Below are 15,984 nucleotides of genomic sequence, written 5' to 3'. Positions count from 1 at the left end.
TTCGGCTTATCCAGGTGATGACAAACATCTCGTATGTACTACTTGAGGGTTCATCGTCACAGGGCGTGCAGGGTCCAAAATTGCAACAAAGCTTGTTGACGGTGTATCAGTCATCAACAGTGGCTACCATGACAAAAATTTTGAGCAGCATGGTTGCGTGCCGACCACCGGGCCGCTTGGTCCGGGTCAAAAGATACGAGAGAGCTGAAGTGTAGATGGGATAGAAGCCGTGAAGGATCTCGCTTACAATTAAAAAAAAAAAAAAAAGGGTATCGCTTGGCCGTTAAGTGACGGGCGTTACAAGCATCCGAAACCTTGCCTCCGCTTTCCTTCCCAGCTAACTCACCACATGCGAAAAGGGGTGACGGTTACGTCTCCGCGCCGTCACATCATTGTTACTGACGTGACTCTCCACGTGGTGAGCCGCTGGTGGTCCAGTAGATTCGGTTCGTTTGTGGGCCCCGCAGGTCACCGACCGTCTGATGACGTGGCGGTATCGGATGCCGGCAATCCGCGGAGGCGGATAAGGATTGCGGGCCGACGTGGATTGCCCTCGGATTGGCGTATCTGGAATTGACTGGGATTATTTCCAAAAGAGCCCTTCAATGTTCCCTAATTCTAAAAGTAGACTTGTTAAAGCTGAAACCTTTTGACCCCCCTCCCCCATTGGTGGCATCATTCTATCAATAATAAGGCAACAATCAGGGCAACCATTTTAGGTTCCATGTACAGCACCTCATATTCATCAATTATAGTTTGACTGCTATAAATTTATTCAAGTGCATCATACATATCAAACTTGCAATGAACATGCATATCAACGCCATTAAAATGACATCCACATGGTGTTCATTACCTAACTAGTAAAAGAAAAATCCAAGAAATGATTTGAGTTGAAAATTTCCTAAAATGATCTTACAAGGACTCAAGCTTATGATTTACAGATGTGTGAAAAAGTAATTTAGATTCAAGTTGTTGATTATATAATCACATGGTATCTATGTTCGAGCTTTTCTTTTTTGTTTTTAAATATTTCTATACCGGTTTTATTATGTCGATACTAGCCATTGGATCTAATTAGATGGGATCCGTTATTTTATTTTAAAACAGACTTATAACAAAGAATATTGGGTTTAACTCATGGTTTTAAAAAACATCATCATAAAATGGTGTTGGCATACTTTTTTGTTATTACATGAGCAAAAGTTTTACAATACTTTGCGTGTAACTTCAATATATTATAAAGATTTAGTATTTACTAACTCCTATGTCCTAACAACAACATTAACTTCAAAAAAATATGTCATACTAATTGATATAGACTTCAAGTCATTGTATGTAAGGATGAAAATGGTGGAGACTGTTATGCCATTTATTTAAATAAGACAGTCAATGGCTACAAATAAATGATATGCCTAATTGATAGGGACTTGGTTTTCTATTTGATAAATCCAAACCAGTTACAAGATGAGAACAAAGAAGCATCTCGGTGGATAATAAAATAGCCAATAAAAAGGTTGAATAAATAGTGTTGGCATTCAATAAAAAGTAGATATACAATAATCTTGAAATATGAGATATATTAACAACAAATATTTTATCCAAAAGGATGGTTTTCATAGAATTAAAAGTTATTCAAGTGGCAGGTCATATGTAAATTTTTTTCTTGTTCTATAGAGACTAATAACTGATATATTCATGGACGTAATTGATAGAGCCATGGATCTGGAGTTATCGTAATATATTTTTATACTACTTTCCAAGCATATGGTTTTGTTATTCTCTTTCTATGTGAAGGGAAGTGGTCTATCTAATTAAATTACAAGCCATTTATTTAAAGAGGTTCCACTAATCCATAGTGGCCGGAAACATAAGCTAGAAAGGCTCGAACAGGACCAAGAGTTCAAAGCCTCTTCAATTATAATTATTGAAGATTTTAGAAAATAAGGTACTTGATAGATTTTTTTTTGGTAACTAGGTACTTCGTATATTTTCATTTCATTGGTAACTAGGTACGTTATTCTATTGGATGTTTTTTTTTAAAAAAATGCAGCTTTTATTTGGCCGGCTGCCAAGTTGACCATCAATGTAGCTCAACTTAAGTATGCCGGAAAAATATTAATCAATCCAACCTAACCTAAGAATGAACTATATCAATGCAAGTAAAGTTAATTAAAGTTTGAACAACCTAAACTAATCGCATCTACGCTCAGCAGGACTGCCATCCTAGAACAGAACACTGTTGAAAATGAAAAGAGATGGGAATTTGTTCTTATTTGAGATGATTATATTTTGACTGACATATTAAGTATATATATAATGGCACTCCCTCATATGGAAACACAAATTATGGCACATATAGAAATGCATGTGACAATGTTTATTCTGTACTGCACTTGAAATATTTGTTTATAAATTCTATTCATCTACTTTTTGAAAATAGAGAATCTTCTTAAAGTCACCGTCCTTTAACAATAAAAAAAATAAATCAAATGATCATAATTTATTAAAAAAATGCCTTTGAGCTTTATAATATTTTAGGAAAGAGAAAGGTAAGCATAATTACAATAAGTTAGAAAAGATGTAATAGAAGATGCAATCAAGCATCATTTATGTTATTTTAGATGTGAACTTATTTATTGAAACTTTATACTTTATGTGCATATGCTATAAATTCATTATAATTTTAAGAGTAAAATAATTTAAAAAATAATGATGATAAGTAAATATATCAAGTTTGTTTCTTTCATAGACATGCGTTGCGGGTGCCCACTTGACCTATAAAACATCACTGCCGTTATAATGACCTAGCATATTGGTTTAGTTGGCATATGATCTCATTGTCACCCCTGATGCCGTATCGTGCGCTGCTAAGACTTTGAGCATAAGGCTAGAACATTACCTGGGCAAAGTTTTGGAGTCATTATCAAAAACTATGAATCATGACATGGTTGATAGCCTTATCTCATGAATTATGTTAAATTAATTAAGTTGGGTTCTTCAAAACTAACCTGGTTTGAAAATTCGGCCAATGACAATATCCCCATAGAAGTTCAATTTTATGTTAGCTCAAACCATGATAGCTTCCAAGTAAAAACCGAATGGTAGGGGCCAGTAAAGTTTCTACCGGATCTCCTACCACTTCTCTATATGTCTGACGAAGCTTAACGCCAATATTGGGCGGTCGAAGATCTATGTACCGAGCTGGCCCGACTCCCAACCACATCAGCGTCAGGGGCCCATGTTCATTTGTCTCGAACTGGACTCGGTGTCTTGTTTCCACGGGTCAAAAGGCCCAACTAGCCCAACACTAGACGGACCCGTTTAGTCTCTACCATTAAGGATCTTAACATGATACCTAGCCATCATTAATGTCTCAGCCCAAATAGAATTTTGGAGGGTTAAGCTACCCAACTCTTTGACTGCCACCATAGTATCCTGTATTGCAGCTTGTGTGGTGATAAACTGGAAGATCCTACATCAGTTAAACTCGTTTCAGAGCCTAGGCGTATGAGGCGGGTGTCTTCAAATCCTGCATACGCATTTTGGATGGAAAACAAAATCGAGAAGTGGTCTGAGCAACGCGTGCGGCCCCAAAATTGGACAATATCTGGTAGGAAAACTCCGTGTTTTATTCTCATGTGGCCCCCACATGAGCACCGGGTGCCTCATGTGCCCCGCGCAAGTGGAGGCGTGACATTTGGTATTAGAGCCGAGGACGGCTCTAGTCCGAGAGTGGGTGAATGAAAAATTCTATATCGGATAGACTCGTTTCAGAGTTTGGACATATGAGGCGAGTGTCTCCAAATCCTGCAGACGCGTTTTAGGTGGAAAACAAAATCGGAAAGGGATCCGAGCGGCGCGTGTGTACATGTGCGGGCTCCGAAACCGGACAATATTTAGCAGGAAAACCCCGTGTTCTCTCCTCATGTGGTCTTCACGTGGGTATTGGGTGCCTCACGTCCCCCGCACAGGCGAGGGCGTGATATGAACCATCCATTTTGATTGTGTTCCTCTTGGAACTAACTAGACTGTTAATACTACTAGGGGCACCATCATTAATCCAAGAGCAAATGGTGGGAGGTCCGCTGTAAAATGGCTCGGGGTCGGTCAATGCAAGATTAGAGCTAGCACATGTAGAAGTAGGAATGTTCAATTCTGCACTGCCCTTAATCGCTGCGAGAACAAGAAAAACCTAACCTATTCAACTCAAGCAACCCTTAATCGCTTCATCTATTAAACCTGATCTATCCTGGCATGTATATTCTATTAAAATATTGTTCATGTCAAACTCCACACATATTGTAGCCTTCTTCCTTGACTAGCAGACAGATTTTATTGCTTGTAAACTTAAGAATATGCTAATAAAAAGTTGGTGAATCAATCCACAAATGGATTGGAACAAATCTTTTTTCTCATCTCGTGCGTCACCTTGTACTCAAATTCTCTGCAAAACGATCACCAAATTCTTCTAACTCAGAAGGGAGATCAGTATACTTCACAAAAACCATTGATACTTCCAAGGTGAGCGGTTCCAACCTGTAGCATTTGTGGTACAAGAGATTTGTACAACTTAATTGGCGTTGGAAGATCCACCTCTCTACTGCGATCGTAGACTACCAACTGTTTAACCATTCAACCCAACAATTCTTAGCTATCTAATTTAAAAATATTATATTTAGTTTAATTTTCTCTGAAGAGACAAAAGCTTAAGCTAAGCTAATAGGATGAGATAGTTTTATTTATATATTTTATATTTTTTTACACTTTTCCGCACGTGTAGGTCAGACTTTTTCTTTAATGGATGAGTCCAATAATAAAATTTTTGCTCTAATACCATATTAAAATTACCACTTGTTCTAAAAATTTAAACTAATAGAATGAGATAGATTTATTTATATATTTTATATTTTCTTACAAATTGCTATCAGCCATGACTAATGTTGGCTCTGGTCATTTTATGTGTCTGAATTATAAGAGGCTCGTGGCAGGCCAAAGCAGACACAAGGACATTTAGGTGCAGTTCACAGGAATGATGTAGTTGAATCGGTGTGCACAAAATACCGATTGTTTCGAGGGACAAAACAAAGAAAGAAAAAAACTATAGACTGTAATAGAAAATCATGTCCGGCAATATATGGAAGATCATAATCTGCCATTTCACTCCTTGTCATGAGGTCAATAACCCTCCAACGAGCTTATTTGGACTTTTGGAGGGTCTAAACCTCCTGAGCAACAGAAGCCGAATACTTGCATTGCATCATTTGTCTGTGCCCAAGATTTTCATTCTAGGTTCAGATTGCATCTTTCGCATCAAAGAATGATTCATCTTCTTTCATGGCATCAATCATTGGATCATGCAATGGACACTTCGAGATCAATGCAGCTGATGAAAGAAAGAGGTTGAAGTATTTTGAGGGCTATACGAGATACAATCAAATGGTTGATACGTCAAAAAGGAATCAATCATTCTTTGGCGCTAAAGATACAATCCAAAGCCTTTTTAATCTTTCCGCCTTGGTGCATTGAGAACAACGAGACCAATAGGATGCAAATGACCATATCTCTACGGAGACGACAGAAGAACGGTCATCATGGACCAAGTCTAGGTTAATTCTGCTTGAAAAGGAAAGAAACAATGGCAGTTATTTAAGTGCAAAATTATGCAACACGATTCCCAAGAATAGTATGTTCTCGTAGAAAACCAACAATGCGGTTTAATAAAATATTGATTATTAATAATATGAGGAACTCCTTGTCTTCTTACTGCAATTCGAAATGTTTTCCAAGGAGTAATCCAAGTATCAGACACTTTCATCTAAGTTGGCTCTTTTGGTCTTGACCGAGTTATATATATCATGGCCATTGATATATCTTTCACGCGAAAGAATGATTCATCTTCTTTCATGGCATCCATCATTGTATCATGCAACGGACACTTCGAGATCAATGCAGCTGATGAAAGAAAGATGTTGGAATGTTTCATTCAAAATTTTTTCATTCTTTCCGCCTGGTGCGTTACGAACAACGAGAACAATAGGATGTCAATGACCAGATCTCTACGGAGACGACAGAAGAATGGTCTTCATGACCGAGTCTAGGCTAATTTTGCTTGAAAAGAAAAGAAACAATAGCAGTTATTTAAGTGCAAAATTATGCAACAAGATTCCTAAGAATAGTATGTTCTCGTAGAAACCAACAATGCAGTTTAATAAAATATTAATTATGAAGTAATTATATGAGAAACTTGTTTTGTCTTCTTGCTGCAATTCGAAATGTTCTCCAAGGAATAATCAAAGTATCAGACACTTTCATCTAAGTTGGCTTTCTTCATTCTTGGTCGAGTTATATATATCTAGGCGTTAAAATAAAATTGGAGTAACTTCGTAAGTTTTTTTTTTTTTGGTCAAAACATAATGATGGTGAAAGAAATTATAAAAAGCGAGCAGAGTATTTTCTCTAAATGAGGGACATGAAGCTAAACAGGAAAATGGCAGTCAAAACAACGCTCGGAAGAAAGTAATACATTGAAAAAATCGTTGGTTATTGGAGAGGAAAAATTCTAACAAAGCAAAAGTAAATTAATTCAGCTCTAACTTCATCCAAAATATCGTTATTTTAATGGCATGATACTTTCGACCGGCTCAAAGTAAGGCAACTGCTTTTGGAAATCTCTCAAGAATTGAAGTCAAGGAAGAGCTCTCCACAGTTAGGGGTAGCTTATATTTCTCTTTTTCCTGCCTTTCTTTCCCCTCATGTTTAGGTGCCTAATTAAGCCTGCGAGGCTGGGGGTACAAAGCTAGAGAACGCAGTTAGCGTTGGGTTATAATGGACCAATTTAAGGTGATAAGGTCCTTCTATGTAGAGAAGTGCATAAATTAAGCATCCTTTTGCTGATGCTCAAGCTTAAAGGAAGTTGAGTTTGGCAAGAAGGCTGATTCGTTCCAATTTGACTGGTGAAGTACACCAAAATGGAGCATACGTAATGATGTTTTGGTGAACAAACTCTTGCAAGAACTCCTTTCCTTGTTGGAAAGAATCTAGAAATGTATTTTTCAGGTTTTGATTAACAGTTTTCTTTTCCAAGATTTTGCTGGGATAAACCTGTCAAGATGTAATTGTTTATATAAAACACTTTAATATTCTTTTTGTTACTTCCAAATATAAAAAAGGGGGACGCAGTCGCTCAGGATGCCATTTTTTTCTTTTTATTTTTGCTGATTAGTCAGCTATTATAGTCACACTGTCACATTAGCTGCATTATCTCTTAGTTGAGAAATAAATAGTAATTCTTTATCCACCCGAATTTTGAGCCGTTATTTTCTGCGGCTAATGTCCTGAGCACACGATGAGGAAAAGAATAGCGTCATATAAATGTTATACCTATAGTTTCCAAAATTGGTTTTACTAGCTTGTCGCCTGCGAAATACGTGGATATGATTTTTTTTTCTTCTCAAACTGATATTGAAGTATAATGTAAGATATACTTAAATTTGATATATTTATTTAAAACATGCTAGAAAATAAAATTATTTTAGATATACTTTACATATTTTTTAAAAAAAATTGATTAGATTAGTTTTTATAAACTTGGTTTGTATTTTCGTCCTAGAAGATTTCAAAAATTAACTTTCGAAAAAAACAACACCACCCCATTATCATAGCGGCAACACATTAAATTTGACTTGTCATTGTGGTTAATATCATTTAACCTCCGTACAAAAGATTTTGTCACTTATTTTCATGCTTTCTATGTTATCATTTTATTTACCATATATTCAAATTTGTTTCATGTATCCGACATATTTTTTGTAAATATATACTCTTTGATATAATCTAAATTGAATATAAGATTTGTTATTAATAATGACTTTATGGACAATTCTTTATGACGGGTACTTTGAATACCGAAAAACATCTGCAAGCCGGGAAGAATATTCCGCAGTTCCAATTCAGTTTTGAGATTTTTTTTTTTTTTTAATTTTCTGGCTTTTGAAGATGTATTTATATGTGTACGATGCGCCCGCACAACTAAAAGAAAAAAAAAAAATGATGTTGGAAGTGATCCAGCTATGACCGGACCCATGTCGGCAAATTCGCCTTGCCGATTTGAACATTTCAAATGAAATTCCGGAAGCAAATGACCTTTTTTACTAAATGTTCATTAAAGAGCTTGTTTATTTTATTTCCTTTATTTCGGGTATGGGAGGATTGTTCGGACAAGGTCTCTAGTTTTGTCTTATGACCCCAAAACCCTGCCTCGTTGCCCCGTTTGCTTGCCTTTTGTTTAGCAAGGTAGGACGAAGCCCCACTACAAAGCAAGCAGAGGAGGGCAAAATAGGAGTCTCTAGCTGTAAATCAAATGCATGTAAGCTAGTTGCAGAAAGCTATAGCCATAGTATTAACATCCATTCAAATTTAAGCATAAACATCATAATCGAACCATGGTCAACCCTAATAGATCCGTGCTGCAGTGTTCCCTAATCCATATACATTATGGATCAGTTCCGCTCTGATACCATTTGTCACAATTCAGAACTTCATCTAAAATAGCTAGCCGGAAGGTATTATTTGGATTTCTTGATCCTGTATAAGTATCTAAAGATCTACTCAGCAAATAACCGATGTAGGACTAAACATACGTCCGCAGGGATCTTCACACATCCAGCACAAATATTTTCACTTGGGTAACAAAAGATATTGTGATCTAGTTATTTGGGGAAGCGGCAAAAAAACATTTATTTTTGGCATTATATATCGTAGAATTAAACATTTGAAAAAAAAAAAAACAAACTTTATAGGACCCAAGTGAAATTACTTTCTTCGCGACCGAAGAAAAAGGGTTTCACCTCGATAGCCGGACTGTGAAAAACATGGTTGAAGCATGATGTTGTTTGCTGTCAAGTAATCAACAAGTAGATCAAATTTTAACAATTTGGTAGCAGCTTTTTATTTTGGTATATATGGAAGGTCATGTGATTGTTTCCCGTACCATATTTTTTCTCTTTGCATGGGTAAAATATTGCCTGCTAACTTCTTGATCATTTCTGCATGCCCTAATAAACTTCAATTTTTGCAAATCAGTGATCATACATCAAACAAAATGTAATATTAGCCATATTAGGTTACATTATTCCATTATCATTCTTTTCTGATATCATGATGTCGTGTTTAGGTGTTAAAAGGTTATGAAATCTCCTTTGATAACGGAACGAAGGGCCCTAAACGGGCGACGTCTCCCTTAGGAGTTGTGTAAGAAATCACACATTTACAAAAAATGCTTTTTCTGTAGTATTATGTCCATAATTTTCGTATCACTCTATTTTATTCCCTTGGTATTGCCATCCGGATTCAAGCTCTCATTAACTACTATGTCGGTTATATTTATGGACTAGCAAATAATTGATCAATTAAACTTTGTACAAGATAGACTTATTCGTGGTCCAATCATGACGGGGCCACGCGAACGACAACCATAAATTAAGAAAGAGAGCCATGACAAGAAACATTCCGTGACCTGCCTGTTAATTTTGAACGGATCAAACCCAGCACAGCTTAATAACAATACTAACAATTCCAGTCAAAATGTCGTACTTTGACCTTCATGATATCCTACTCCGGCCATCTATCCCTATACATAGGCCAAAACCCTACTACTCCCTTCTCCCATCATCTCATTGCGATTCAGCCGCCCAAACAAGCGAAGAAATGGAGCTCTTTACCTCTCAGGTATATCGAAGCATCCAGCACTACTGGCGCAGAAGAGCCCGTAGAGGGCGGGAGGTTTCATCGTCGCCGAGCAAGAAGGTGAGGTTGGTGGCAAGGCTTGGCAGAGGGAGCCGAAGCACCAAAAGACAGCGAGCATGGAAACTGAAGAAGGTGGTGCGGCCGATTCGAAGGCTGCAGGTTAAGGTGTTTTCGACACTCCGGCTTCTGGCTCGGATGAGGGATGCATATATGGATGCGATGCTGGCGTTGGCTGGTGGAGAAGGTCGGCCGTCGGCTTTGAATAAGAACAGGAGTGTTTCGGATGGGCTGTGGGAGAGGAGGATCCCAAAGGCTCGTCAAATGAGTGCAAGAAGAAGAGGAGACTTCGACAGGAGGTTCATGATTCATATATACAATTCACTGGTTGCTCCTCCGGAGGTGCCTGGCAATCATTGTGTCAACCAAGTGTCTGCACCAATTTGTGTGAAGTGAAACTCATGTACGATTCGAGGCCTCAGGAAAGCTTTCCCCCCCCCCTCCTTTTCATCCTTCTCATGCAAATTATTAGGTGTGTTTGTTTGCATGTAATTTTACTAATTACACCTAAGTTGAGTTACTGTAATTTTCCTTTTTCAATGCAATGTTCTGCTCGATTCGATTTGTATCTTATGCTTGAAAGCCGTGGTGAGAAAAGTTGCAAGGGTTCTCCCAATTGATTTTTTTTTTTTTCTGCTAATCATACAGGTTTTCATCTTTTCTCTTTTTCTATACTTGGAACGTTATTACGCCGCTGGATGTTGGTTAGGTCTTGATGGCCTAAGCACACGGATCTAAGATGAGGTTACGTATATAAGGATCGTGCTTGGTTTTCACTTCCTCGATCTGCTTGGGTCATGTTGGCTGGGGTGGTGATGAGTGGGACTTTTATTTTCCTAAGGCAATAATATATACTTAATAAGCTAAAAAGGAGAAAGCAAAAAAAAAGATACCGTTCGCAATCTTGTATAAATCATGTTGGGGAAAAATAAAAGATCAAGGGTAGGATAATGGCTTAATCGTAGGACTGTGAGTCGAAGGTTAATCTGTCTTTCAAACAAATATTGCCTCCCACTAATTGCAGTTGGAAAATCCAGCAATTTTGTTTTCAGGATAAAACACTATCCTGTGTTCTCGAAGAACAGACTGCAAAACTGGTCTTCGAATAGTTAACATGAGATTTATGATGTAACAGCCTATTTAAAAAGATGAAAGGGCACATTGAAAGGTTGTATCATGGCAGTTATGTTCGAACAGGTATTAGAAAAGCTAGATGACTGTTCATTTTTTTCAACTATTAGATGAAGCGATTTTACTCACTTCCCAAACCAACGTGACTGCTCGTATTGATCTGAGCCCGACTAGATGGTCTGGATGCCTATTTGGGCTTGAGTAGCTTATCTAGCACTCCCACAAGTCCAACTTTAAGTTCCAGCAACATAACTATTTATAAGTACAAAAAACTTCTCATAGCTTTCCAATGTGGGACTATTTTAAGAAACAAGACAAAACTGAAGTGGAGGTAATCTTGAAATATATAAAATTAGAGGAAAACATTGAAAATTGAAATATTTCATTTTATTTTAAAATAATCCAACAATCCCCCACTTATTTTAAAATAAGTTAGCTGTTACAACAAATGTTGATATATAAATGAAAGTACCTTTTGGGTTTGAACTTCCATATAGTACAAAACTCTCAAAGTTTTATCAGGATGATAGTAGACTCAATGTCTTTGAACTAGCAAACTTGTAGATAGAACCGGAGAATCTGCACATATCACCATTGATAATCTCTTGTGTTATTCTTAGCCACGCATTGATGGCCGTACGCGTTATCCCGACTTCATGAGTGCTATAGGTGACTGACCAAGCCCCGACAAAAGCGGCCTGACTTTACACTCACATAGGTAGAGTTCTTCTAGGGGTTCTTGCAAGTAAATACACCTTTTATGCGAACTCATTAAGAGTTTAACTCAACCTTTCCTTTTTTATAGCAAGACTTAGCACAAATCAACTTCATTGTTTTTAGTGGGTCAATTTGTTGTGCTTTAACCATCACCCTCAGAATTTGTTCTTCCCTTTGAACCCATAGCTTGACAACCAAGTTTAGGTAGGGTTGCTACCCTTTGGTGATTTACTCGATTGGTCGTAGACCCATCTCAAAAGAAGTTTTCCGAATGAGATCCTTACTAAGGCCTTTTGTCAAAGGATTTGCCAAATTTATACATGATTTGATGTACCCAACTGTGATAATGTTTTCTTCCAATAATTGTCTCACAGTATTATGTCTAAGACTTATATGTCTTTACTTCCCATTATAAGATTTGCTGTATACTCTTGACAAAGTAGCTTGACTATCACAGTGTATAAAAATAGGAGGCATTGGACTTGGCCATACTGGCAAGTCAATCAATAGGTTTCTTAACCATTCAACCTTTTTTCCAACTGCTCCTAAAGCCACTAACTCGGACTCCATTGTTGAGTGAGTTATGTAAGTCTGTTTCTTAGATCCCCAAGAGATAGCAGCTCCACCAAGGGTGAAAATCTATCTGCTTGTAGATTTAGATTCATCATCTACACAATTCCAATTAGCATCACTATACCCTTCGATCACAGATGGACTAGTTCCATAGTATAGTGCATATGATCTTGTTCCTTTCAAATAAGCCAATACAATGTTAATTGCTTTCCAATGTTTTGTACTTGGATAACTTGTGTATCTACTCAATTTGTCTACTGCAAATGCTATGTCTGGTCGAGTACAATGCATTGCGTACATTAGACTTCCAATGATATTTGAGTATTCAAGTTGTGATACACACCGTTTTTTATTTAATCCAAGTTTCAAATTGGGGCTATAAGGAACTCTTGAAATCTTGTCATGCAAATGACTATATTTACTCAAAACTTTATCAATGTAATGACATTATGAAATTGCATATGCTTCATTAACTTTTTGTATTTTAATACCAAGAATGGTATTTGCAATACCCATGTCTTTCATGTCAAAATGTGATGATAGAAAATCTTTCGTAATTTTAATGCAAGAATCACTTTTACTGAAGATTAACATATCATCCACATGCAAGCATATGATCACAATTTCATCATCAATCAATTTAGAGTATATGCATTTATCAGCATCATTCATATGAAAGCCATTAGATAAAACAACACTATTAAACCTCTCATGCCATTGCTTAGGATCCTGTTTTAGACCATATAATGATCTAATCAGTTTACATACTTTCTTTTCTTGCCCTAAAATAATGAAACCTTCTGGCTGTTCCATATATACTTCTTCATCTAAATATCCATTCAAGAATGCCGTTTTGACATCCATTTGATGGATCTTGAAGTTATATATTGAAGCTAATAAAATCAAAATTCTGATAGACGAAATCCGAGCCATAGGGGCATATGTATCAAAATAATCGATGCCTTTTGACTGTCTAAACCTTTTGGCTACTAATCTAGCCTTATATTTGTCAATGGACCCGTCATGTCTCAACTTTTTCTTAAAGATCCATTTACAACCGATGGGTTTAGAATCTGAAGGTAAATTCACAAGTGTCCATGTATTGTTAGACATGATGGACTCTATCTCATCATTGATAGCTTCCTTCCAGAAATTGGCATCTCTTGATTTCATCGCTTCCTCAAAAGTAGTAGGGTCATTTTCCATATTGAAACATACACCATATTCATTCAGAATCAAATTAGAATCACCTTCAACTAAATAAGTCATAAAATCAGGACCAAAATTCTTCTCTTTCTGTACTCTTTTGGACTTTCTAATTTCCAAGTCCTCTTTATTTCTGGAAGCATCGTTCTTTTGAATATTCTCGGTTTCTTGAGAAACAAGTTCTAAAGATTTAGATTCTTTGAAAAATATGTTCTCAAAGAATTCAGCATCTCTAGACTCAATTACGACATTAGAATCTAATTCTAGAAAACGATATGCTTTGCTATTTGAGGCATAGCCTACAAATGCACATTTTGTAGTTCGTGGTCCTAATTTGGATCTCTTGAGATCGGGCAGCCTTACATAAGCTAGGCACCCCCACAATTTAAAATAACCCAAATTTGGTTTCCATTGAAATCATAATTCATTAGGAGATTTTAAATTTCTTTTTGAAGGTATTCTATTTAAAACGTATGTAGCTGAAAGAATTGCCTCACCCCAAAGATTATCAGGTAATCCAGAATGGTCAAGCATTGCATTGACCATGTCCATAAGGGTTCTATTCTTTCATTCAGCCACACCATTCTGTTGTGGTGTATATGGGGTTGTACATTGATGGACAATACCGTGATCCTCACAAAATGAATCAAATTCATTGTTAAAGTACTCTCCACCTCTATCGCTCCTTGGTGTCTTAATTTTGCACTCAAGAAGGTTTTCAACTTCTGCTTTATATAGTTTAAATTTATCCAATGCTTCATCCTTTGTTCTAAGCAAATACACATGTGCATACTTAGATAGGTCATCAATAAATGTGATAAAGTATCTTTTACCACCTCTTGTTAATTTATTCTTCAAATCACATACATCTGAATGTACTAATTCAAGAAAGTTTGAAAAATTTCTGTCAATCCTTGGAAAGGATTTTCTGGTCAACTTGGTTTTAACACATGTTTCACATTTGCTTTTATCATCATGCAAATTTGAGGGCAACAAATTTAACTTAACCATACATTGAACAGAATCATAGTTAACATGACCTAATCTAACATGCCACAAAGATAAGGACTCAATTATGTAAGCAGAAACATTATCCTTAATTAGATTGAGTTTGAACATACATCCTTCGGTATAACCCTTGCCGACAAACATGTCTTTTTTAGTAAGTACAAACTTATCAGATTCAAATACTAACTTAAAACCATGTTTAGACAAAAGACCATCATAAACTAGATTCTTTCGAATCCGAGGAGCATGATTCACATCAAGTAAGGTTACTGTCTTCCCAGAGGTGAACTTCAATTCAATAGTTCCTTTCCCAACTACTTTTGTAGTGGAGGAATTTCCCATGTAAAGTTCAATCTCATCACCCACTTTCTCATACTTCTTGAAGTGCCTCTTGTTTGCACAGATGTGACAAGTTGCACCGGTGTCGACCCACCAATCAGCATCATTCACCACCATATTTGCCTCGGACGCAACAGCAACAAGATTGTCCTTAACATTGTTGGCTTCTTGTTTCTTTTTCAGAAGTCTACACTCTGATTTAAAGTGTCCCTTCTTCTTGCAGTAATGACATCTACCTTTCTTGAAGTTGCTCTTCTTATTCTTCTCTTTGGAAGAATTTCCAAATCGGGACTTCTTCCCTTTTGGGTTGTCTGTTTCAACAACATGAGCTGTAATTTCTGCATTTTCCTCAATTTTGTCACGAAGCCTGGACTCCTCGTCAATTCGAAGCTGTCTTTGAAGAGTTTCAAGGGAGAAATCATCACCCTTTCTCTTAACAGATTTACGATAGTCCTTCCAGCTCGGTGGCAACTTGGCTATGATCGCACCAACTTGCAATTTCTCATCAACCGGAATGCCCTCATATTTCATTTGTTGAACAATAAGTTGTAAATCATGCACTTGATTTAGAATAGGCTTATTGTCAACTATCTTAAAATCAAAATAATTACTTACAACTTTGGTTGCCGGAATCCTCAGTTTTGTACTTCTTTTCCAATGCCTCCCAGATCTCCTTTGCTGATTTCATCGGAGCATACATGTCGAACAGAGAGTCTGCTAGCGAGTTGAGGATGTTACCCCGGCAGAAGAAGTTATCTTCATCCCATTTCTTCTTGGCAGCAATCTGTTCCACTGTGGGGTTGTCTTCAAGAATGGTGGGACAGAGTGTCTCCAAGACATAGTATACTTTTGTGGTGGTCAGAAAGAACTCGATCTTATCCTTCCATCGCTTATAATTGTTGCCATTAAAACGATCCAGTTTGAAGATATCTTGCTGAACCACATTCAGAGAAGTAAATGCAGAATTCGAAAGAGCCATATGGACCAATATTTGTTTGAAAAATTGTTGGAAAAAAATAAAAGATCAAGGGTAGGATAATGGCTTAATCGTAGAACAGTGAGTCGAAGGTTAATCTGTCTTTCAAACAAATATTGCCTCCCACTAATTGTAGTTAGAAAATCCAGCAATTTTGTTTTCAGGATAAAACACTGTCCTATGTTCTCGAAGAATAGACTGCAAAACTGGTCTTCGAATCGTTAACATGA

At 36.9% G+C, this 15,984-nt stretch overlaps 1 protein-coding gene across 1 annotated transcript; it reads right to left on the bottom strand.

Annotated features, from left to right (window-relative positions):
• Window positions 1-12,672: 12,672 nt before the first annotated feature.
• LOC148715345 (uncharacterized) lies at window positions 12,673-15,757 on the bottom strand. Its single transcript, XM_089925691.1, has 3 exons — window positions 15,394-15,757; window positions 14,553-15,338; window positions 12,673-13,730 (listed from the first exon to the last, which is right to left on the bottom strand). The coding sequence occupies exons 1-3, from the start codon at window positions 15,755-15,757 to the stop codon at window positions 12,673-12,675; spliced, it is 2,208 nt and encodes a 735-aa protein (XP_089781817.1).
• Window positions 15,758-15,984: the final 227 nt, after the last annotated feature.

The sequence above is a fragment of the Phoenix dactylifera genome, chromosome 1, assembly GCF_051530095.1.
Source record: "Phoenix dactylifera cultivar Ajwa chromosome 1, Ajwa_hap1_PhDact_Kaust_v1.1, whole genome shotgun sequence".
In the NCBI taxonomy this organism is placed as follows: domain Eukaryota; kingdom Viridiplantae; phylum Streptophyta; class Magnoliopsida; order Arecales; family Arecaceae; genus Phoenix; species Phoenix dactylifera.
This window is presented reverse-complemented; position numbering and strand designations above follow the sequence as displayed.